This window comes from Diceros bicornis, chromosome 28 (assembly GCF_020826845.1).
Source record: "Diceros bicornis minor isolate mBicDic1 chromosome 28, mDicBic1.mat.cur, whole genome shotgun sequence".
NCBI lineage: Eukaryota > Metazoa > Chordata > Mammalia > Perissodactyla > Rhinocerotidae > Diceros > Diceros bicornis.
In genome coordinates this window covers 24,065,407-24,091,166 of record NC_080767.1, presented here as the reverse complement: position 1 = coordinate 24,091,166, position 25,760 = coordinate 24,065,407, and the positions used below count along the sequence as shown (strand labels likewise).

Genomic DNA, 25,760 nt, shown 5'->3' with positions numbered 1-25,760 from the left:
GGGCATACCACCTAACGGGTATCCATAAATGGTGGTTGTTGCTGATACCCCCCAACACACACATATACCCACACACCCACACCCACACAAACACACACTGAGAAAAGTAATGTGCATCAAACACATCCAACTTGCTAGGAATGGGGCTAAACCTCATAGTATCTTATGACAACAATTTTCCGTCAGGCTTCTAAGTGACAATCAACAGAAACCAACTTTGGCTAACTTAAGCAAAACAAGCAAACAAACAAAATCTATTCAAAGAATATTGGATACTTATGGAACACTCCCTGGGAGGGCTGGAGAGCCAGGCTTGCTTGTTCTGAGGCCCAATTCCAAGCTCAAGATTAGGTCCCAGGTCTTGTGAAGACATCACAGACGTGTTGCTACACATCGTCACATCAGCGCTAATGCTGCATGCCGTCACTGGTATTTTGGAAATGCACGGGCTGTGGCCATCCTCACCATCCTTATCAAAATGGTTTCTGCAGGTCCCTAGGTCTTATCACCACTAGCTCCTGATTCAATGTCTTGGGTGGGTGTATCTGACTGGGGGAGAGTATAGGTCTTGTGCCTACACTCAAACTATTAAGGGGACTGAGAGAAGAAGACTCTCGGGTTTTCAGCTTCCGTAGTGGGGGTTGAGCTCTGCCTCATTACAAGTATAACAGGGAGAGTTATTTCCTAAATCTAGGAAAGGGAATTCAGACAATAAGTATACAAAAATATTGGTAAATATCTTCCACAGTTGACTCCCAGGAGTTTTACCATTTTCTGGATGAGAACATTGAAGCTTAGCCAAGGTCACAGGTCTAAGCCAGGGTAGGAACCCAAGTCAGTCTCACTCAAACCTGTTCTCTTGGCCACTATTCTGGCCACTGTCTTGAAAAATGTAATGATGAGAACAGTGTCCACCTCAGCAAAGCCTCCCACACTCCAGTCCCATTTCTCTGACTCATTAAAACTGCATCTGCTGGGAGCCAAAGACTCATTGTCTATTCTTCAGCTGTTCTTCTTACAGGAGGATGGTTTTCTAGACTCAAAGCCATGGAGTTTCTCCTTGGAGTGTAGTTCTTGGGAGGTGGGATCTCTGGATAGACTCCTTAATGCCTGGAATGCCCCGTATCTCCAATGGAATTCTAAATGGCGAGGGTGAGGGGCATAGCTAAGGCCCTTCCTCTAACACAAAACACACTCCATACACAGGGGTAATAGAGAGCCTCCCCTGGACACCATCCACCACTGACAGTTTTGTATTTCAGTCCATTAGTTCGTTACATGAATTAGTCTATACTGTATGTTCCTCGTTCAGCCCCAAAGCCCTACTAGACCAAAAGCAGTCTTTTTTGCAGGTAGCTCACCACAGTGAGCTTTGGAGTCAAGATCCCTGGGCTTGAGTTCAATTCTACCACTTAACTGCATACCCTTAGCTCACCTCCCCATGCCTCAGCTCCCTCTTTTGTAAAAGCAGGACAATAAAAGAGTTGTTAAGAGAATGAGAGTTTATAAATGTGCTTGGTATATAATAGATGTTCAGTAAATATCAGCATCAGCAGCAGAATACTTACAATCGAGTAGAGAATGATGGTATATAAAATGGATCCGTGAGCCTCCAAGTCTCACCCTCTGGGTAACTCCCCTATCTTCACTCCTTTCCTCTTAAGCATTTCAGTTAACACAGCTTGAAAATCACTGCTCTCCTTCAAAATAGTCATTTTGCCCAAAATACAGAGGAGGAGTGAGACCCAAAGAGGCAAGATAAGCTAGGGCTGGACACCCAGTCCAGTGCTATTTCTAACATAGTCTCCCAGGCCCCACCACTGTATGCTTAAAATTAAGTTCTTTTTCTTTTTCTTTTTTTTTTTTTGTGAGGAAGATCAGCCCTGCGCTAACATCCATGCTAGTCCTCCTCTTTTTGCTGAGGAAGACCGGCTCTGAGCTAACATCTATTGCCAGTCCTCCTCCTTTTTGTCCCCCAAAGCCCCAGTAGGTAATTGTATGTCATAGTTGCACGTCCTGCTGGTTGCTGTACGTGGGACACAGCCTCAGCATGGCCGGAGAAGTGGTGCGTCGGTGCGCGCCCGGGATCCAAACCCGGGCTGCCAGTAGCGGAGCACACGCACATAACCGCTAAGCCACGGGGCCGACCCCTAAGTTCTTTTTCTAAGAAAGGTGAACCATGTTATAATTTTCACCTCCTCTCTGCACTGGGATCCAATAGCCAAGAGTATCAAAGACTCCAAGTCCATGGACCAGGGGTCAGCAAATGGTGTCTGTAAAGGGTCAGACAGTAAAAATTTTAGGCTCTTTGGGCCATAGGGTCTTTGTTGCAACCACTCAACTCCATTGTTGTAGCAGGAGGGCAGCCATAGGCAATATGTAAGGAATGGGCGTGCTGTATTCTGGTAAGACTTTATTACAATATAGTTCTGGCCCGTGGACCATAGTTTGCAGACCCCATCCATGGATGATGAGCTTCCACCTGTAATGGGCTCCCTTATTTTAGTTTATAGCTGCATGGTGTTAAGGTGATATAGAACGTGGATTTCAGGGCCCAAGCTTCTCTTTTAGGGTACCATATCCTACCTTCACCACATCCTACCTTCTTCCCAGAAGCACGTAAGTTACATGCCACCTTAGCGTGAATGAAATAGGTAGATATTTTCCAGCATGATCTGAGAGTAATATTGGGTGTCATGAGGGTGACAGCAAAGGTGAGAGTTTGGTTCAAGTAGAGCTCAGGATTATGAGGAATAGTCACACATCTTGGAAACCACACAACAGAAGTGCAGGTAAGGCTCTTAAGGACCACTTAACCCAATCCTTTCAATTATAGGACAGAAACTGAGGCCCAGAGCAGGGAAGTGACTTGGTCAGGTTTAGGCAGCAAGTTCTCAGCACAGCTAGGACCAGAGCCTGGTTTTCTTCATTTTAGTCCAAGGCTCTTTCTGCCACACCACTAGGTTAATATCAAGCTTTTATTATGAACCATACTCAAATCAACAGAGGAGAGAAAAAAATCTTCTGCTGTTGAAAAACCCAGGGCCCTGCCTGGAAACTCTCCTGTCCTTCCTGGCTCCATGTCTTCCTTTCTTCCATCCACAAACAGTTACAGGGTCACCTCTATTGTATCGCTCAGCCCCTACTTGGTCCCAAGGAGACAGTAGGTGCTCAATAAATGCGTGTTGAGGATGGAATAAAAGGTGAATGATGCATGGTAAAGACCTCACGGAGCTCACAATCTACCGGAGAAGGAAGAGCTAAATGCACCCCTGTAATGCATTGCAAATGTAAGGACCTGATGACATTTCCTCCCCTTTCGTCCTCCTAGAAAATTGCCTTTCAGTGAGAAATCTTCCCATCACTGTTTTCATCCCTCTGTAGCTGCCCTTCCCTCTCCAGATAGAGCACCTCTGTCTTTTGTACTTGCAAATGAATTGTGATTACTTTTCACCTCCAGCCCAAGGGATTAGCCTGGGGACCTTTGATCTTCAGGTATTGATTTGCATCTTAAAGGAAGTATGATCTCATCTGGGCCAGCTCAAAATTCCATCCCTGCCCCCCAGCCCTTCTGTTTACCAGCCCCGGGCTGGCCAGGGCCTCCCAAGTGGGGCTGAAACAACAAGATCAGCCAGACTCCTAGAAAAGGCAGGAGTGAACAAATTTCCCATCTGACCCAGGAAAGGTGGGAAGAGGACATTTGCTTTCTAAACACAGGCTGGTCTGCTATTCTTCCTCCTCCAAGTCAGAGAGACCGCCCAAGGGTCTGAGTGTGCAGAGGGGACGACGGCGGTGCCCGGATCCTGGCTGGGTGGTTGTGTAGCAAAATGAACTGAGCACGTCCCTAAGAATCAGACAAAATCAGGATCAAGTCCTTGTTCTGTCTTCAATCACTTCTAACCCGTGTGACTCTCGCCGCGTTTTATAATTTCTCTGGCTTTTGATTTTTCTCATCTCTAAAGTAAGAATAAAAGCCTTAAAAATCTATACTAATAAGTATCCTGGACAGTTGGCTTGAAGAAGAGTGATAACGTACGTCAGGTAGATTTCGATCAAAAAAGTTACTAGTCATCGCTGTCATCTATGAGAACATAAGGTCCACGAGGGCAGGAATATCTGCCTTTTTTTTCCATTGCTATATTTTCTGGTGCCTAAAACAATGCCTGGCTCACAGGAGGCACTCAATAAATATTTGTAATATAAAGGAGTAACTCATCCTTTAGTCATAACTATTGCTGTTATTGTAACTGACTAACTATTTCACACTGTCCACTTTTCCAGCAAAGCCCAAAGAAAAGACGAAGACTTACCAATGCAATTGAAGGAAACTTCCTGTTTGCAGAAAAGGGAGCAGCCGTCACCATTGATCTTATTCATGTCATCGCATTCCTCACCTTGGCTTCTGCAGAACGGGCAGAGAAGAGAAATTTGTCTCATCAGCTTCAGAACCACAGCTGGACAAGGAAAAGTCCCTCCCCGGGCCACGAACTTTCCGTGAGGCCTCGGGCAAATCTCTTTCCCATTTGGAGGCTCTGTTTCTTCATCTTCAAAATGAAATGCATAAAGGTGTAAATTTGTAAGATCCCATGACATTTGCCTTATTTTGTTTCGCATTACAAAGTAGAATTTCTGCTTCAAACTCATTCTCTGAGATCTTGTCAGTTAAGTTAGTTAAGTGAGATGATAGTAAGAAATGGATGAACGAATGAACAAATGGATGCACAGACCTTGCTCCATAGTGCCTGTGAAATCTCACTGCCATTTTGAAATGGTGAATTTGAAAGAAATTTTGGAGTTTCTAAACATATAAATGCTGTTCTTCATGACGCCCTGCCTCACTTCCCTCCCTACTCCTCCAATGCACTTAAAGGTAAAGATTTTTTTCTATTCACATGATCAGATTTGGTCTTCCTTTTATCAGAAAGGTTTCTCTTCTCTATTCGGTGTGTCATTTCATGGTGTTAAGAACTCGAAGGCCTGTGGAAGTATGCTGCCAGGAAATAAAAATGCCTCCTCTTGTTTTCTTTTTAGGAATTATTTCCATCACCTATAGATGATTCTGCAGAGGTTAAGATGGGTAGAAAATGAGCAATGCTCTCGAAACTGGACCTAGGAGAAGAGAAGGGGGAGTAATAACTGAAAGACTGAATAGACTGCCACTTTCTGGAAAATTCACACCCTTTTAGAAAGAGAAGACTTGGGTTTGGATCCCATGTTCCAAACTAGCTGTGTGATCTTGGACAAGTCACTTGATCTCTCTATCTCATCTGTCTTTGACAATTTTAAATCAATTAAAATTTAAAATAATTTAAAAGTTCCATTCCTCAGTCACACTGGCCACATTTCAAGTCCCTTTCAAGTAGCTGGATGTAGCTATTGGCTACTGTATTGGACAGCACAGAATATATTTCCATCATGGCAGAAAAATCCATTGGACAGTGCTGTTCTAGATGCTGAATCTCAGTTTTCTCATTGGTTGAAATGGAGGTAATTATACCTACTCCTTAGAGTTGTTGCAAGAATGGAACGTAACTTAAAGTGGCCAGCATGGTGTGTGATACACAGTAGATGCTCAGGGAATCACAGTTCCCATTCCCACTTAATCCTGGAAGGTCTCTGCAGAGTGTGTGGCAGCTGTCCCTCCCTCCCTCCCCAGGGACCAGCTGGGACCTGTCACAGCATGGAAGAGGCCTCAGACTTTTCCTTTCACCCGGGCAGGGCAATTAGCACTGGGAAATGTTTGTTGCTTTTAGGAGGTGTCAGAGTAGCAGGATGGTGCCTTGCAATCAAACTTCAAGATGGCTAGGGCATTGCATTGATCTCTGAACAGCCACCCAAGTTTTCTCCTGTCTGCAAACCCATGAGCAAAGAAGTCCCTAAAGCTGGGCCCATATTTCAATCTCCGCCAGTGAACCTCGCAGGCTAGCAACTGGTGATGGCCTTGTGCTTCTTAGCTATTTCATGGATTATCTGGGGAGAGACTTTTTTTTTTTAACCTGGGCTGGTTTCCCCAAGCCACAAAGAATGCCTTCCCTCACCGCCCAAACAGTATGTTCTATTGGTTTAAGCAAAACATTGGGGTCACCACAAATATCTTCTAGGCATGACAGGTCTCTCATTAGATAGAGAGGTTCTGAGAAACCTTCTTTGACCTCCCAGGCTAGAGTGGGTGGCCGTCTTCTCTGTGTCCAGAGACACTGGGCTCCATCCATCACAGCACTTGTCAAACTGACGCCTCTGCCTGTTACTTGAGAGCTCCCTATACAGGCTTTAAGATGCCAAAGGAAGTGACGGAGTCTTTGTCATTTTAGCACCCTGATGCCTGGCACAGTGCCTGGGATGTAGCAGATAGCATGTAGCTACTCCTTCACTTGTTAGTTTTGCAGGGTTGTCAGTCACACAGCAAGGCAATAATGAATCCAGATGAGAACCTGGGCCCTGGGTTCACATCTGGGTTCTCTTCCTTACCGGATGGTAAGTTGAGAAAATCACTTCAATCTTTGGGCGTTAGTTGTCTCTTTTGTAAAGCATGGTAATGGGACCTATCTCATATGGTTGTTGGAAGGACCCAAGGAAGTAATAGTGTAGCACAGTGCACTGTGCATAGCAGAGGCTCAATAAATATTCATGAATATTATTATCATTATTATAATATTCTTCTAGTGCTGTCATCCACTGGGGCCTCATTGAGTGTTGAGTCTATCTGTATTTCTTTGTAAATCCTCTTACATATATATACCAATTTAGCATGTATCATTCCATGAAAAATCCAGTTAGCTAAGATGACAACCCTCCTTTTCCTCAAAGAATTTTTTTTTTCCCTTAGAGAAGCTTCCATAAGCTGCGTTCAGTTTTCTACAAAGCGTATCAACAACTATTTGGTATCTGCAGGTAACTTAACAAGTATTTGACGTCTATGCAGGATAACAATTCTAGGAAAAAATACTAAAAATCTTTGTTACGGTTAAAAATACTATTTAAGTTAATAATAGTTTTAGATCAGCAAGAAGAACGATATTGTTTGCAGTTTCTTCCCAATACATCTATATCTGGCTCCAAGATGGATAGACTGAGTTGTAGATCAGGTTCCATATCTGGTGAGTTTCTTTCTTTATTCTTTGTGCTAAATTAGAAAATCCCAGATCGCAATTATGTGTTGTCAGCAATGACCGCAAGTATTTCCTGGATATTCTGGATATGCAGTTCAGTCTTGGACCCACAAATGACGGGGCACTTTTCCTGGAGATGGTCTTGCTCAGTTGCTCAGTGTTCCATGAGACAACAGTTGCCTCAAAAACTAGAAGTTGATGTCTTAATGTGGGAGAGAACAGCCAATGGTTTCCCTTTACCCAATTTTGTTACATTAAGCATTTGCAAACTCTATCTGCATGTTCAGTTGTTGCATTTGGATATGAGTTTTAAATATACACCACAGCATATCACGGATTTCATTCTCTGACAAGTGAGGAGCTTCATCTTCTATGCTTGAGGAGTCAAATTCTTGGCAATCAGGTGGTTTACACCATAATTCAACACTTAAAAATTCTTATATTATCTCCTCGGCATTAAAATCTTGACAATTCAGCTTTGCAATTATAGGTGCAGGACACTTAAGACATGAGTATGTATTCCTAAGATACACCACTTCAGCAAGGCACTTGAAATCTTGCAAATAATCATTATTGGCCTTATCAGTGTCAATATTTTTAAAAACGTCATTCCTTATTTCAAAAACTTGAATTAGTACCTTTCTTGTAACAGCCAGTATCCTTCAGTGTGTAGGGGGAGCAGAATCTTGCACACACTACTATCTTTTTGCGCAGTAAGTTGAAAAGATGCAATTTACTGGCCCTCATCTGATCATATTCGCAACATTCTCTATTCCCTTCCGTGCTAAGTCATGATCAGAAAACAAACTGCTGGTCAATAACTGACGTCTGTGTAGATGGGGATTCATCTGCAAACTCTTTACTTGCATAACTGTGTCGTCTTTGCTGTGCTCCTAGCTGGCGCTTTCATCCCAAAGCAGGCTTCCAGTTTACACTACATACCCCAAAGTCATCAGCACCAAATTAAATTGCCCGTGCCTTCCAGCACTAGCATCAATGATGAACTGAAAGAAATCATCATCTAGCACTTTCTCTTTCATATATGTACCACACCTATGAGCCGATTCATGTTCTGCACATCAGTGATTTCATCCAACTGTGAAACGAATCCTCTTTACACCACCCGTCCCCCTACAGAAATAGTCATTGCAATTCCACATTGCACAGATATTATGTGACACCCAACAGTGCCATTTAATGAAGAAATGTTGCCAATAGCTCGTTTTGCCATCTCCAGATATAATGTTTATCGTTAAATCTGCCAATAGTTTCAAAAGTCTGTTAGCAATAGTGTGACTTGCAACTATGTTAGCAATAAGGAACATAATTCCAGCAATAATGAACGTAATTGTGAATGATTTAGGTCTCTTCTTCATCTCTAGGGAAAAAACTATTCGATTTTGTGCCATAAAACATTTTTGTGCTTATTCTGGAGGAAAAAATTCAAAGCTTTACTTTTTTTTTTTTTAACAATTCAAAAGTCTTGATGGCTTCTTGCCCCTATTTCGCAGTTGCATAACATCTTGCTCTGTGGACAAGGGGATGAATGGACTGATGATCCAATAAAATCCATTTTTTAGACATGCAGCTTTATATTTTCTAATCACACTTTTCCCTTTTGGCTGCTTATGTGGAATCTTTACACTTACTGATTCATTTGCCTCCCCGTACTTATATTCACATTCAGTACTCACTTTGGAGTACTGTTTACTATTTATGGTTTCAACATTATAGTGAGTTAGAATATTCTGCTATTTTTATGAGCCTTTGACCCATTTTGTAAATTGTTGACATAACACGATACAAAAGAAATAACACATAAATATGCAATTTTAACAGATGTAAATGGTAACCAGCAAAGAATGTAAAAGCGTTTTGACCTGGAGGCTCCGTGTCCTGTTAACTGAATGTGGGCTGGGCTGGAAAAGATTAAGGGAATCCTTGTAACATACATAAAACCATTAAGAACAAGAGCATACTGGTAGTAAGCGTAGAATGGTAGCTCTGTTGAAATCATAGATTGTGCTACCTACTTGAGACATACAGGTGTTCCAGAAAGAATCATTACTTTTCTTCTGAGGCCAGCAAACTAGTTGCAGACAAATTGATAGACTGCCAGGGATTGCTGGTAACTCACAGCTCATGCATTGAAGAGTATCCCATAAGATCTTCTGTTCAGTACCCTGACCATCTCTTGGCCTGATTAGCATCACTCACTCCCTTTTCTTGAGTTAGATCTACTTACTTCTGGATAACGCCATCGCCGCAGTACCCACTTCCATGGATGTATATGGCAGCAGGCGACGGCTCACTCTCTTCACTTCCCGAAATGGTGATGACCCGGTACTGGTACACACTGCCAAGATTTAGATCCCTGGAAAACATAAAGAAGCTGTTAGCTATACAGACACAACACTGGAGGCAGACAAACTGATCCCCTTGAGAACATTCTATCTTACTTGTCTTTGAAATCACATGCACATTCAGTCATCCAATAATTTTCATTGTCTACTGTGGCTAAGACACTCTCTTACACATGATGGACTACATCAAAATGTACGACAATAATAACTAGCATCAGTTGACATGTGAACATGAATATTTTTTATCTTTAATTTAACCTTTACAATAATCCTGGTGGATAAGAATCAGATAGTATGTGGCCCATAATGAAGGTGTTTGGGAGTATTCATCCAGGAAAAATAAATAGAGTAAGCAAAGGCATGGAGGGTGGAAAGTACCATGCCAGATTCTGTGGGTGCTGTCTGATCTTTTCTCCTCATGTTAACACCTGAGCAGGAACCTCATTACACATGAACACATCCGGTGACTCCTTCTCCCCAGCACTTGCTCCTCTCTCTGTCTTTCACTCTTGACTAAAATAATAATAAGAGCAGCATCCATTAATTAAATGTCAGGCCCAAGGCTAAGTGCTTTCCACGTATTTTGTCATTTGAGAATCAAAACAACCCTACATGTATACTAGTATTTTCATGTTTATTTTACAAATGATGAATCTGAGGCCTAGAGAGGTTAAGCAACTTGCTTATAATCATATGCTATTAAATAATATCCTACATTCTGCCTCCCTAATCCCTAGCTTAGGCCTGTTTTAACAATCTCATGCCTCGCAAAGGGGGATCTTGTCCTGGAATTGCAATTCCAGGCACTGGTTCTTGCCAGATTTCCAATTTGCCTAGATTGCATCGCTCCTCTGCTCTCAAGACTTCCCAGTGCAATGCCTTTTCTCACTTCCTTACACTCAACCTTACACCAGATTACCTCCCTCCCCTTACTGAGCCCCTCTCAGCTCCCTGCTTGAATTCTTCCCACCATCAAATGAACCTGGCTACTGCCACTTATCCTCCAAGGCAAAGATATATTTATGTCTATTCCACATGGCCAAATCACCATCCCCATTTCTTTTTTTGACCATTTTCAAAGGGGAATGTTATTCCTTTCCTTCACCTCCCTCTACATCAATAATTTACTTTTTAATAATAAAAAAGTGCCACGGGAAAAAACACAAAATGATAATGAAGAGAATTCCTATTAGATTCCAGAGTTGGGGGGGATTTCATAAACAAAAGGACCATGTCAAAAAATCTCAAGTTTTCCTGCCCATCTGTTGTTTCAGCTGCTGTTAGTGCTGGGGCTGTTTGGATAAGGCCAATTAGATAACAGGTGCTGGGCCAATGGATAGACAATGTCTCCTGACTCTCAACACCATGATGAGTTGGAGTTAATGAGCACTGAAGGACTCTGGTGAAGAACACAGCCTTCCTGAGAATGTTGGGCTTGTTACCCAAAAGAGAATTTGTTTCAGCAGTGCTGGAGCAGAGAGTAACATTGGGGGTAGAATAGAAGTCCCTGGGGATTCCATTAGTGCTCTGTCAATGAAAACTAAGTAGGTGACATGCATCAAAATCTTGAGATAGAGCATGAATGTGTGAATAACTGTTGCCTTGTAAACTCCTGGATTGCTAATTTGTTGATATAATTATAGGCTTTTTCTTTTTTTTTTTAGTTTATTGTATACTTTATCCACCTCTAGACTAATGAATGTATACTTTTTCTGGTAGTGCTTCTAAAACTGGAATATTCTGGCAGGGGGAAGAGTAGTTTTCCCAGGAGATACATGAAGGCACAAGATAAAGATGACATGCATTCCACTGTACATTCATTTTGCTCTAAACTATGGAGGCACGTTGTATATGGCCATGTTATGGAATAAAATAAGAAATTTTCTTCAGGCTACATCCCAGGCCACTGGGGGCATATGGTCACTGTTTGAAGCAGATGGAGCACTTCTGTGGAAAAGTGTGAGAGTGGGAAAAGTACTTCTCTACACTGTGTTTTTCATTTGTGGTATGTGTCACAAATGATTTATGGCTGATAATATTTAAGGTGCTCTGCTAATATTTGTGAATGTTTTCCTCCTCCCTGCTACCTTGCCCTCCCTCCTCCCCTCTTCCTCCTCCTCCTTCTTAATAAACACAACTTTGAGACAAGCAAACATGTGTTTCCATCCTGGCTTCATCACTTACTAGCTGAGAAGTCATAGGCAGGTGGTTCACTTCTCTAAGCCTATTTCAAATTAGTCATAAACCTAGCCTCACAGCGTTTTCCTGCAGATTGAATGTGAGAACATATGTAAAGCACATATGTGTCCCACCTATGATAAATAGTTAATAAACGCTAAATCATTACTATTAATGCTTAGTTATCAACATTCTCATTCGCACTAGTTATGCTATACTTTCTTTACTAGAAGGGATGGAGTAACAGATAATTACAAGTAACCTTGGTTAGGTAAAACCATGAAGATGGGACCACCATCTATCATCTATCGTGTGTGCCATGGCTTGATGAAAAGTCTCTTTTCTACAACATTATTTGACTAGAACACCCTCAGTGCCTACAGCTTGCTCTCTCTCAGGTGGCCCTTGCAACTTCTAAAAATTCTGGATCCCAGAAGGTTTGTCTTTACCCAGGGGGAAAATCTGTCTCCCAATAACATCCACCCATTGTCCTACTTCTTACCTACTAGCATCACATAGAACACATCCGAATGGTAGAGAAACCTTAATAACTCTCCTTCTTCCAACGGTGTGTGCAAGGTTCATGCATTATTATTGCACAAAAGCCTATAGCAGCTCTTTGAGCAGGGGTTGTTATCCCAAGTTTTCAGACAGGAAAATAGAAGCCCAAGTCACTCCCTTTGTACAAAGGTGGGGAAGGGGGAAAGGGTACCACTGCTAGTAAAAAGATTATGTTTTTCCACTGAAGAATTCCTGTGATAAAACTACATTTTCTCCAAGTTAAATTCAAAATTAATGCTAAACAGGGGCTCTTTTCTCAAGAACCTAGGTAGAATAGAATAGAAACTAGTGGCTTCTGAAGGCTGTGCAGGAGGTTAGGACCTATTTCATGGTTGGTCTAAAGGTAGGACATTTATGTCAAGTTGTTCCTTTCAACTACTCCTAAAACCGTCTGCAAAGTCTTATGCTGCCACTCGAACTCCTTCCCCTCCTGCACCTCTCACATCCAGGCAGACCCTAAGCCCTGTCAATTCTCCCCACCCAAAAGATTCCACGTCATTCCCTCTGCATCCCTGCTGCCACCAGCATCTCAAACTTGACAACTGAAGCAGCTTCTGGCTTGCCCTCCTGCTTCTAGTGTCTGCCTTTTCCAGTGTTGCCAACACCATCAGAATATTCTTAGATGCAAAGCCACTCTCTAGTTCAAAATCCTCTCATTTAGTGCAGCATGGGAGCATGCGACCAAGCTGAAACTTCCTATTTACTCTTTGTTTGGAAATAGAATTTTACCACTTCATCTGAAACATGATTAGTTTCACCACTTCTGATTTCCTTTATAGAATTCTGAATGTCATTAAATTTTTTGTTAAAAGCTAATCTCCATTAGTATTTAATCATCAATTCTTTAAACTGCATTTCAGATTAGTTTCACATTTCTAGCTAATAAATTTAAATTGTAGTATTTAAATGTGATGAGACTATTTGGCTAGTTTTGAAGGGTTGTTTTGTACATTCTATACATGACTTTTTAAAAAAATGTTTTTAACATTTAGCCATTATTCTTTCACAAATGTCTCAAGTGACATGTCTGTCTTAGGTTTGCATTTCTAGTAATTAGAAACAAAAATACTGGCATTTACTGGTATGATTTTTCAATATTCCTCCTCAGAAGTGTCATATTGATGGTAATGTGTATCAAATTTGGAGCACAGTCTTATAGCAAAATTTAGTTACAGATTATGAAATTATCTTAAGAATATATATATATATATATACACACACACACACACACTAGGAGGCTGAGCATTCTATGACAGATTTGGGCAAAAATGCATATTTCTTCAAGTGTTAGCGTGTAGTTAATATCACGATAGGTCAGTTAAAACCCATCTTATATCTGTAGGCAAGTCACTTCATTTCTTTGGGTCTGTTTTTCTACCTTTTAATTAAGATATATGATTTTCTTCCTGTACCAATGTGAAGATAAAATTACTATGAAAGTACAACAGGAAGAAAGAGGAAGACAGAGCCTCATTGCCCTATGGAAATATCCCATTTTGCTTCTTCCAGGAAACTCTCTCTGAGACTCTTAATTACTTGTTACTGACCTCCTATTATTTCCATGTCAGAGCATCCATTTATCATATTCCACCTCTCCAAATAGTCTGTGTAACTAAACTGTATTATACTTCTTTCAAACTCTTTCTTCTGCAACAATAATAGCGATTGTAGTTTCCATTTTTGTTGTCTATTTATCATATGCTGGGCGCTATGCCTAGTACTTTCCATGAATAATTTCATTTAATCAAAACAACAGTTTCTTGGATAATTATTATTATCTCCCTTTTCAGTTGAAGAAACTAATACTTAGGGAGGTTAAGCTACTGTCCATAGTCACATTGCTTTTGTCACGGGGCAGGGACTTGAGCCAGGCCTAGCTCTATCCCAAGACAGTGCGTTTTGGAGGTAGAAGCCCTCAGCTGTTAAGAACTGGAAAATACAGCAGAATAGAATTTAATAGACCTAGTTTAGAACCAAGAGGAGTCTGCATACAAAGACCAGTTGGAAAGTTCTAGAAGTCAAGAGGGACACACATTCTCTTAAACACTACCAGTGACTCACTGACTGTGGGCAAGTCATTTCCTCTGTCTGACCATCCGTTTCTTCATCTATGGATGGGAATCTGGGAAGAATGTGCTGATGAGCTCTGCAATCCACAGTTATAATTTAAGGACTGAGGAATGTATTGTTGTATCTTTCCCTCATGAGCTTTTCTACAGGCTAGAAGTTGCCTCACCCATTCAAATTCTGCACTGAGAACGAGTGTAGTTCAGGATCTACCACCCAGATTATCTGAGCCAGAAGACATGGTGATGGGACCACCCAGGATGTCTCTGGCTCAGGAAGAGCCCATGTATTCCAGTTCTGCTTTGGGCTAAGAATCAGAAGGTAATGCCTGGGCATTTTGTACACCAACTTCCAGCCAAGAATGGGAAGACAAGGAAACAATCGCTTTCTGAGCCTGAGATGATGTGCCAAAGGACTTCAGACATAGTATTATTATTGTTTCAATTACATAGAAAAGCATAGAGACAGCTGTAACAAATGTCCTTAGACTTACTACCCAGCTTAGTCAAATTATAAATTTTTTCCTTATTTTCTTCACATCTTTTATGTTTAATGTAAAAGAAATAAAATACACTGTCTTGTATATTTGTTTTCAACCCACCTGTGTGCCGTTCCTGTATCCCAGTTTCCTCTCTCCCCTGAAGGTTTTTATACTTTTGGTACATAAGCATTGTTTTGCATATTTGCCAGCACATGTTTTAATACTATATCTATCATTACGCAGCTGGCTTTTTTTTTTTTTTGCCCAGCATTGTTTTTGAGATCACATATTGATACATGCAGATCTAGTTCATTATTTTCACTGACATAAGTATTTTACTGTATGACTATATCACACTTTATTTGACCATTCTTTTCTTGAAAGACTCCCAGGTTGTTTCTATTATTATTACTATCATTATTATTTAATCTTTTTTGTTTGTTATTTCCAATAATGTTGCTTTAAACATTTGTGTTCATGTTCCTTTGTACATAGAATAAGAGTTTTCTGGAGGAAATAAATCTACAACAATATCACTAAGTAATTGGTCTTCAACTTTATTAGATATTGACAAATTACTCCCCCAAAATGGTTTTACCAATTAACACACCTACTAACAGACTTCCCATTGCTCCACGTCCTTGCCAGCACTTGATTCTGCTAAACATTTAATTTTTTGCCAATCTGATGGGTATTATACGATATTTAATTATTGGTTTATTTTGCCTTTCTCTAATTATTAACAAGTCTGAGTATCATTTCATGTGTTTGATGACCATGTAGGTTTCTAGCTCTGTTAATTGCTTGTTCATCACTTTTGCCTATTTTAAATGAGGTTCTTTTTCTTTTTTTATTTACATGTAAATGTATTTACATACATTGGATACTAATCCCTTGTAATTAAAGGTACTGCAAATATCATTTCCAAGTCTATGACTCATTTTTTTCCTTCTGTTTATGCTGCTTGTTGAATAGAACTTTTTAATCATTTCCTTGACGATCTGTGCTTTTCATGTCTTGTTGAATAAATGTTTTTCTACTCCAAGGTCACAAAATAAGTCTCTTCTATTTCCTTTTAATAGTTTTAAAGTTTTTATATTTACATATATGGATTCAATCATCTACAATATAGTTTTTAAAATGATGTGTGGTAAGGATTGTTTTTCCTCTAAATAGGGATACACCATTTGTCCCATATTATTTATGCAATAGTTAATCCTTTCACAACTGAATTGTAATACCGCCTTTGCCATATATCATTCAGTACCTAAATAAGTTTGTTTCTGGGTTATCTTGTTTCATTGGTCTGTTTTTTTTCCTTCATTTTATCAACAGCGATTTGTCTTAATTTCCATAGTTTTGTAAAAGTCTTGATTCATGCTACAAGTGCATTCTACACTTTGGTTTTCTTCTTCAAAAGACCCCTTCACTCTTCCACACGAATTTTGTTTCATTTTCTCAAATGCCTGTTGGGATTTTGATTCCAATTTACGTAAATTTATAGATGTATTTGAGGAGAAAAGACATCTTTATGATATTGCATCCTCCCATTTATACACACAGTTTATCTTTTTATTTATTTATGTCTTCGTTTATGGTTTCAGTAAAGTTTTAAAGCCTTCTTCATAAAAATTGTGATGATTTTTTTTTATTAGGAATCTATTCCTAACTCTAAGCATTTTATAGATGTCAGTGCTCTAATAAATGGTAGCTTTAATCTATCTATCCATTTACCTATCTACTCTCCCACATATATACACACATGTACGTGTATCTCTATATTAGTGTTCTCAAATTTTGGAGCTGATAAAAAATAAATGAGTTTTATAAATGGAAATTCAATTTAGAAGTCCTCATGGACATGTTTTATTAGTTCCAATAATTTGTTGATTCTTATTAATTTTTCTGTGTAGTCTCTTACAGATGAAGATAATGATAGTTTTGTTTCCTCCTGTATAATCCTTAGAATTTTTGTATTTCTTGTCTAGCTGTGCTGGGTAGGACCAGTGGTGTTATTGGACATTCTTGGTTTGACCTTGGGATCAGAAGGAATACTTCTTATATTTTACCTTTAAGCATAATGTCTACTCTGTTCAGTACATACCCTGTATTAGATTAAGAAAATGTTCCTTTCTATTCCCAGGTTACTTTCTTTTTTTTTTTTTTTTTTATCACTAAGGGACTTGATTTTATCAAGAGTTTTTAAATTCTGCATCTAGTAAGATAATCTTGTTTTAAAAAAACATTTAATATGCTAGTATTGTGCATGACATTCATACACCATCTAACACTAAAGTCTCCTCTCATTCTGGGATAATCCAGCTTTGGCATAATGTGTGTGTTTGTGAGTGTGAGTATGTGGGTCTTAATATGTTACTGAATTCTGTCTGCTAATATATAAGATTTTTGCTTCTTGCTTACATATTTCATTGACCAAAAAGTTTTATCTGTTTCATTTTTTTTATTTGTCTGTTTGTTTATTTACTTATTTATGTGCTGCATCGTAGACAGAAAGAAGGTTCTATGCAATACTGATCTTTCATGTTTGTTGAGATTTGTTTTGTGGCCTAGGATACAGTAAATTAAAAAAAGTGTTCTACATATCCTAGAACAAAAAATTTATACTTTAATTCAGTAGCAAGGTTCTATATATTTTTATGAGATGAAACATTTTTGTGTTGTTCAAAATCTTCTAGATTATTATTCTATTTTAGTTCTTTTGATCTATTAGTTATTCAGAAAGATGCACTAAAATATCCTAATATCATTATGGATTAAATTAGAAAACATAATTTTGATTTCTCTCTCTTTTGTACCCTAAAATACTAATATGCATCGATGTTATCAAAATAAAAATTTAATAAAATCCCTGATGTTGATTGCTGACCCTTACTCTTGATGTCTTGTTTACTTTTTTGTGTGTTTTTTAATTTTGACATGTGAACTCATGTTCACTGGGTTTTGATCTGTGGGAATCACGTGCCCTCTGGGTCAAGTCTATATCCTCCCCCAGAGTGATTTTATATTAACTTCTAGGTACCCCTGGAACATTACTAACCTAGAATTATTTCTTTCTTTTTCAGTTAGTTTCTTAGTTCAGGCATTCCTAGACCATACTTGGCAGTATAAACTCAAACCTCAAATCTTTGGAGGTATAGGACATATACAGGTATATTTTTTCCCTAGGCACACTTTCACTAAGCATGTAGGCTTTCAGAGGTCCTAACCGTATTTTGAAGTTGCAATTCCCCACCTCACAGAGCAGCAGGGCCAGATCTCCTCTTTTGGAATATTCAATCCACTCAGTTGCCAAAACTGATGGCTCTCCCTTATCCAAACTACGTCAATAAAACATTAGATTCAGGGCCTACCTGTCTAGATCTCAGTTTCATTTTATTTCTTGCCCCTGGCAAAATATTTTTCTGTTTTTTTTTTTTTATCTCAGTTATGCATTTTAAAGGATGCTAGTTATATCAGTTATATTTTATCTAGAATGTCCAGATAGATGTTTGTATTGGAAATATTTTTAGATTAGCTAGTCCACCAAATTCCCACATACCATTTCTAATATAACTGAAAAGTAGAAATCATTTGCATTGTTCAGCTGAGGTTCAGTGCAGTTCAGTGATCTGCCCAAGGTCAGAGAGATAATAATTATAAAGCAGAATTTAAACCATGCTGTTTGACTCTAGAACCCTTGACTTTTCCATGACATTGAGCTGACTCCTTGCATAAGCACACACTGGTGAGCAATGTATTAATATCCAATAAAATACAAAACACTAAAACTGTCTGAAGATAAGGCAAGCTCCCCTTCATAGTCCTAAAGTCTTTTAGGAAGCTGCAACTCAGACTGAGTTATATTTTATTTCTTATGTAGAATTGTAGAAGAAAATAGATTCAGCTCTAACATATCTTTTGATGAGAGCTGATTTTTTTTTAATTGAGAAGTGAGAGTCTATTATCACAATTGCTTTATTTTCTTTTTCTAACCATAAAGACCATGCATGCTTGTTTTAACAACTTAGAGCACCATATGAAAGAATTAAAAATAAAGTAAAATCATCTCAAACTCCATCACCTTGAGGCAGCTACTAAGAACATTCTGGTCAGCATCCTTCCATGTGCCTTTTTACATAAAATACACTCAATTTCCCATGGATACAGGATCACAAATCTGTAATATCACTTCATCTTTAGTGTTCATGAAAAAAGAATATAGGAGAGGGGCTGGCCCCATGGCTTAGTGGTTAAGTGCGCGTGCTCCGCTACTGGCGGCCCAGGTTTGGATCCGGGTGCGCACCGACGCACCCCTTGTCTGGCCAAGCTGAGGCGGCGTCCCACATACAGCAACTAGCAGGATGTGCAACTACGACGTACAACTATCTACTGGGGCTTTGGGGAGAAAAAGGGGGAAAAAAAACAAAAAACAAAGGAGGAGGATTGGCAATAGATGTTAGCTCTGGGCCAGTCTTCCTCAGCAAAAAGAGGAGGATTGGCACGGTTGTTAGTTCGGGGCTGATCTTCCTCACAAAAAAAAAAAAAAAGAATGTAGGAGAAGTAAATCCAGCTAGTTAGCTTTATGCTAGCTAATTACATTTATGGATTTGACTACTTTTTCAAATTCTGGATAAAAATATTTATATCATTTCATTGTTCATCCATTCATTCATCCAAATAGCATTCATGGAGTCATCCCAGCTTCTCCAAGGTTTCTGGGATTCAAAGGTCAATAAATTATGGTTGTACTTTTAGGACGCTCATAGGCTTGTGGAGAAGAAAAGACATTAAAATGGATGGCTTTAACAGAGCCTAAAAAGTGTAGGGGTTTGTAGGAGCACAGAAGAGAGATATCTGATCGAGGCAGAGAAGGAGAGACTCTGAGAAGACTTCCCAAAGGAAGTACACTGGCTTGACTAGAGAAAGGAAAGGAGAAGTCAAATCAGGAGAAGTACAGAACTAGCTTTCTAGGCAAAGGACCTACTCGTATTTGTTTTGTGGAAGACAATTTTGGTAGCAGTATAGATAACTGGTTTAGGGGGAAAGGTGGAAAGGGAGTACCTGACGGTAGAGCGGCCAAATATTCCCTATGGGATGGAAGATGCAGGTATAAATTGAGTACCTACCAAGTTTTGGCACTATGCTAGACGTTTTCATATTCTGTTTAAAGAGAACTAAAACTTACAACAGAATATCCTTCCTCACTGAATGACTCTGGAGTTATGTGCATCCTTCTCAAAAGAATTTAATTCTTAACTTTCACACATTAAGGTTACATACACTCAGTTTTTTTTTCCTACATGTGATAACGATATACTCCTTAATTCTACTTTTGTCTGGGTATCACTCTGAATTCTTAAAAGAACGCTTTACTTTTGTTCTAGGCTGAAAGGTACTTTGGTCTTACTTTTTACTGGGGGAGGGTGGATGTCAAGGATTTGGGACCGAGAGCATCAAATGCCCTTGGGAAGGGATAACATGAGAGGCAATTCATCACTATGGATGTTACCTGGATCACATGTCAGGAATAACAACTATGGTTCTTCCATTAACTTCAGTTGTGGTTTTGGATGAATCAGTTCTCCTTTCTGGACCTCATTTTCTTGTGCAAGTCAAAAAAAAAGATTATATAAAGTTTGTGGTAGGAGTCATCCCAAAGATGAAGAAGATACTGCCATTGGTCTCAAACCGTTCAAAGGACAAATGGAGGATAAGTCAAGTACAGTACGGTTGTAACACAAGGTAGAGTTTGAAGAGCACCAACAGAGAGGAGGGCCAAATAGTGGTTGGAAGAACGAGAAAAACTTAGGGAGACTTCTGACACCTGGATTATGCTTATTCCTTCCACAGGTGTCCATAGCAACCATACTTTATTAAAAAACTCAGGATACTTTGTTGCAATCAGATGCTGAATGCCTGTCTTCTCCTGTATGTTAAGCATTTCAAAGACAGAGAACACTTTAGCCTTTCATAGCTATATCTCTGTGTCTAGCATAGTGCCTGGCACAAAATAGGTTTTCAACAATATCTGTTGAATGAATTAATAGTTTGAGACCATGTACATGGGGAAAATGTCAAAAGACATAAATGATGAATATGGTGTTCTGAGAAGTAGGGCAGCACTAAACAGGACATAGGTTTATGTGTGTTTAAAAAACTTTTTAGATAAAGCACACTTCATTTAGACTGAATTTCCGAGTAAGCCAAAGGAAGAGCTAAGGCTCTGAGGCAAGATGCTGGGTCACTGAGTGATGGAGAGCCACTGTTGTAAAAGCAGAGGACTGGATGCAATGACTCTCTAAGCCCCCTCCCCACCCTCAGCTGTGGAAGTCAGAACTTAGATGTGTTAACAATAGTCAAGATATCGCATCAGCATCTATATCTTTAGACAGCCTGGGTTCCCTCCACTCCCATCTTCCCTGCTTCTGGGCTCCACCACTCAGTAGACTAAAGCACTTTCCACTTCACATGCCCTTTCATTAAGGCGAAGCTATGATGCTGAGATCTCATTGCCAAGAAAGAATCTTTGTTTGGAAAAATGGACTTTTGTCTTGCAGTATCCATCTGTTTATTCTTCCTGGTCACCACTGCGAACTCCAACCCGTGGTCTGGATTAAACGAATGAAGAATGAGATGACAGGGATCTAAGAATCCACTGGGCATTCAGATCCCTCCCAATGGGACTAAGTTCCACCTCTCTTACACAGGTAACACAAAACTCATTCTTTTCCTACTGACAATGCTGCTCTCACTCTGTATAAGGCTCAGGAAGGAGCAGATGTATACAAGCAACTGATTAATTCCAGCAGCCTTTGATATAATTGTCCAAAGAGTTTCCCTGGTACCAATTTAAAACACAGTAGCAAATTTAATAAAACTAACAATTTGCAGCCAAGGCCTTTGTTATTTTGTTTTTAAATCATCTTTTACCATCAATTGAAATGATTTTCTACTTTCTTGGTGCAACAAAATAAAATACAAGGGAAAGAATGGAGAGACAATGTGGAAATTATAAAAGATCCAGAGTTTCCAATCCTGGGATAAGGTAACAGCAGCCCTGAGAGTTAACTGGTTATTTGTGTCAGGCTGAGATTTGAAAGGAAGACATTTACCAGTTTAGGGGAAACGCCACACCTGGAGAGCATTAAAGTAAGGAGAGAGGAAAAGATCTACAAGGGACTCTTGTTTTTCCTAAATGCAACCAAAGGCGATATGTGACAGCTTCCCCAAACACCCCTGCTGGTGACGGACAGGTCTCTTGATTACAGAGCAGGGGCTTGTGACAAGCTGACCGGTCGCCAAGGTCTCTGGGAGCCAAAACACCAGATACACTTGGAGGTAAACAAGGCATGCGGCATAGTGTGAAAATCGAGGCCAAGCTGGGGCCAGCGAGCAGAGCGGAGGGCCCCAGTGACAGCTGGTGATTGAGCGGCACTAAGTGAACACAGTTGTTGAGGACCAGGGGCCAGTGGGGAAAGCAATCTCCTTTCTCCTCCCTGTGGCCTCTCTGGGTGGCCAGCAATTTTATTACTGGCAGAGGGCGAGCCCAACAGCATTTTCGAATTTGGCACCACATCTAAAACCATTTGGGGGCTGGGCTTCTCTTTCTTCTCTCCCCCCACCCTCTCCATGAATGTTCTGGGTTCGGTGAAAGCCCGCGTGCAGTTAGCAAACTCCATTTCCCCTCAAATTTTGAAACCCATGTGCACTTGGGGAAAATGTAATCCTTATGTTTCTGATTCATTTACACTTAACTCATCAAAACGCTATTTTGTAAGAGCTATTTGATGTCTACGAAGTCTTCTGAGCCCTTTTGTAAGCCTTGCTTCTTAGAAGCAGGAAGTCACGTTTCTGACGAGACGGAGAACTTGAACCTCAAAGGTTGAGCTTGTTTTGAAATGAGGGCTCTTGGAGGGTCACGTGGACTCTGAGCTTGGCCAAATGTGTTCTTCCATTTCCTATACCACCCCCCTCACCAGCACCAGCTGCCACGACGTTAGTGATGTCAGGTCTCCATGATTTCACTCTGAGCAACTGACGGAGACTTCTCCATGATCAGAGAGAGCCGAGCTCAAATTTGAATCCCAAGGTCTGGCCAAACTCCAGCTCTCTGTTATGCTGGGGGAAGGGGCATCTGGATTGGGAATCAGGAGCCCTAGGTTCAAGTCTCTGTTCTGCCATCAAAAGGCTGTGTGACTCTGAGGAAGTGGCCTCCCCTCTCTGGGCCCAATTCTCTCATTTGTAGAGTATCAGTGCTTCAATGCTTCTTCTAGCTCTGAGAGTTTTTGAGTCTAATTCCTAGACAGTAGGAGGTTTGAGCACCTCAGAATTCTCTCCACTTAAAACTTTTGGAGGCTGAGTTTGTACACAAGGAAGTTAGCTCAAGAAGGAAAACAGAAAAATGTAGAAATCAGAGCTGTATGGCTTTGGCTATCACTTACTCCAAGTTTCTCATTGTGGGATGGATACTAGAGCCCAGAGAAGGAGAATAAATTGGCCCAAGTCATACAGAAAATTAATAGCAGAGTCCAGCTTTCCTGGCATTTTTGACTAACATCCTTGGATGGAAGTTTCCAAATTTTTCAGTTCATAGGATATTGAAGCTGGGGCAAAAACCTACTTCCCACTCTGGCAACAAGAATGAGAAAGCCAGCATTAGAATGGAAGGGGGGACTGGCATTGCTTTGCATGAGGCACAGTGAGGTGGAGTCTGGCTTGTATTAAAGCCCATGAGTGAATGATTAATCCTGGGTAAAAAACAAAGCCCATGCCTTGTAACGTTATAGGTATTAGTGCTACAGAAGATTAACCCCATGACCCCCCGGGGGACCTTTTCAGAACATTGGATTACACTTTTAGAATCAACGGATGATGAAAACAGGTGGCATCACAGGTCCTGTCTGCCCACCCCCAACACACACAGACATGTACATGCACATCCATACATGTATGCACACACATGCACACTCTCATGCATGCATGCACACACACACATGCACAAAGCTCACTTCAGTTGCTCGTACATCTCTACACAGGGAAAAAATGTTATGGTTCAAAGTGCACTGTAGCTGTAAGCCTGCCACCGATTCATAGAATCATAGCCGGCTACTGAAGGCACTTTTGAATTCATCCTTCTCCTCTCGTCCCCACTCAAACATGCCTCTACCTCCACATTCTCTGTTTCAGTGATTCCAGTAACTTAGGCGTCTTCCATGACCCACTCACCTGCCTCCTCCCTCTGACTCGTCATCAAGTACTTCCATTCCACTAGTATTACTCAGCCCATCCAGTTCTTTGCATTCCCACCTGGACTACCCTAGACTGGCACTATCAACTCTTACTTCAGTTTTGGCCACACTGTCTTAGTTCCCTCACCATTTATAATCTGTGCCTCCAACCCTACATCCTCCCAGGTAGCCAGACAGCCAAAGAGCTGTCCTAAAACCAAACCTAATCAGGATCCTCTCTCACCCAAAGACACTCAGTGGCTCCCCACCACCCTCTGGAGGAAGCCCAGGCCCTTTGGCATGGCACTCTAGAACCCTCATGACTGGCCCCCTCCCAACATCTCTGGCCTCTTTGCTTAAACTCTCCTCCTCAAATTTTACTGCTCAGCCACCATGAGCAAACAGTCTCACGTCCCTTCCCCGGCTAAATACCTTGGCCTTAGCACAGATGCCACCTTTTCCTGGAGGTTCTCACTGACTCCTTAAGCTGAGTGAGGAGCTCCCAGCCCATGTGCTTCTCCTATCATAACACCTTATGCCACCCGCCATGGACTCTAACCCACTTCTCTTGTCTTGCCTAAACTCTAACCTTTTTTGTGTGTTTGACCTAAATCTTGTTCTGTTGATATGTATAGATGCTCCTTTCTCTAATGACTTTGGGGTCTTGAGCTTATGGGGTTTCAGCTATGTTCCAGGAAGAAGCCCTAAGAGACAACTACCCTGGACCCAACCACTCTGAATCGAACCAGCCCAGCCCAGACAACAACCACAAGAATGATACCTGTGCAGACAGGCAGAGAGTTGTATTAAAGCAACCTGTCCTCATTAACACCCTAAATTATCCTCCTCTGGGAAGGGCAGAGCAGCCATTTTTAGATCGTGCAATGAATGTAAAAGCATTTTTTCAAATCACGCATGTGCAAGCTTATGCCCACCTCTACACGTGATGATGAAACTTCTCCTTTGAATAGTCACCCCCAACCCCAAATAAAGGTACCCACCTCCCTGTGCTCGGGGAGCCATAACTTTGTACAATTATTCCCTATGGTCTCCATTTTCTTTGCTGCATGCTGCAAATAAAATTCAGCTTTGTATGACAACTACTTCCGGTGTAATTTGATTAACTCGCCAGGGAGTGGACTCACTTGGTCCGGTAACACTTACTCACTGTTTTGTTACCACTTGTTTGTTTGTTCACTTCTCATATTAATTAGGCAAAGCTCCTAGAGGGCTGGGACTCCCTTACTGCCTGGTTTATTTATCTCCATTGCCTAGCACAGCATGCCCGTTACACAGACAGTGCTAAATAAATTCCTGTTGAATGAATAAAAGACTGACTCACATCATCTGGCCCAATCCCTTCACTTTAAGGACAAGGAAGATGAGGCCCCAAGAAGAGAAGGGACCATGTGGTAAGAGTCTCTTTTGTCCTTTCAATTCTCTGGTAACTAATCCGTCTTAGAAGTTAAAAGGAAGGCCTCCAATATACCAGATGTCATCTGTATTATCATAAATTTCTGACCACTTATTGATCTGCCACAGGATTTACTTATTCATTCATTCATGCATGCATGCATTTATTTATCTACATTTATTTTTATCTACATTTATATACATTTACATTTACTAGCTACTTGATGCCTGGCCTTGCACGAGAGGCTGAGGATAATGTGGCAAATAATACTTAGTCTCCACCTCTAGTATCTCACTGTCACATCAAAATGCCACTGAAAGGGAAAAAAGCACCAATACATTCTGAAATTATCCCAAAGGG

At 40.5% G+C, this 25,760-nt stretch overlaps 1 protein-coding gene across 1 annotated transcript in view; it reads right to left on the bottom strand.

Moving 5' to 3' along the window:
* The window catches only part of PAPPA (pappalysin 1), a 207,391-nt gene that overhangs the window by 121,495 nt on the left and 60,136 nt on the right, over positions 1 to 25,760 (bottom strand). Inside the window, exons 8-9 of the mRNA XM_058524829.1 lie at positions 9,355 to 9,483; positions 4,311 to 4,402 (exon numbers count right to left, since the gene is read on the bottom strand). Coding sequence (XP_058380812.1) covers positions 4,311 to 4,402; positions 9,355 to 9,483 — 221 coding nt within the window. The remainder of the gene's footprint in view (positions 1 to 4,310; positions 4,403 to 9,354; positions 9,484 to 25,760) is intronic.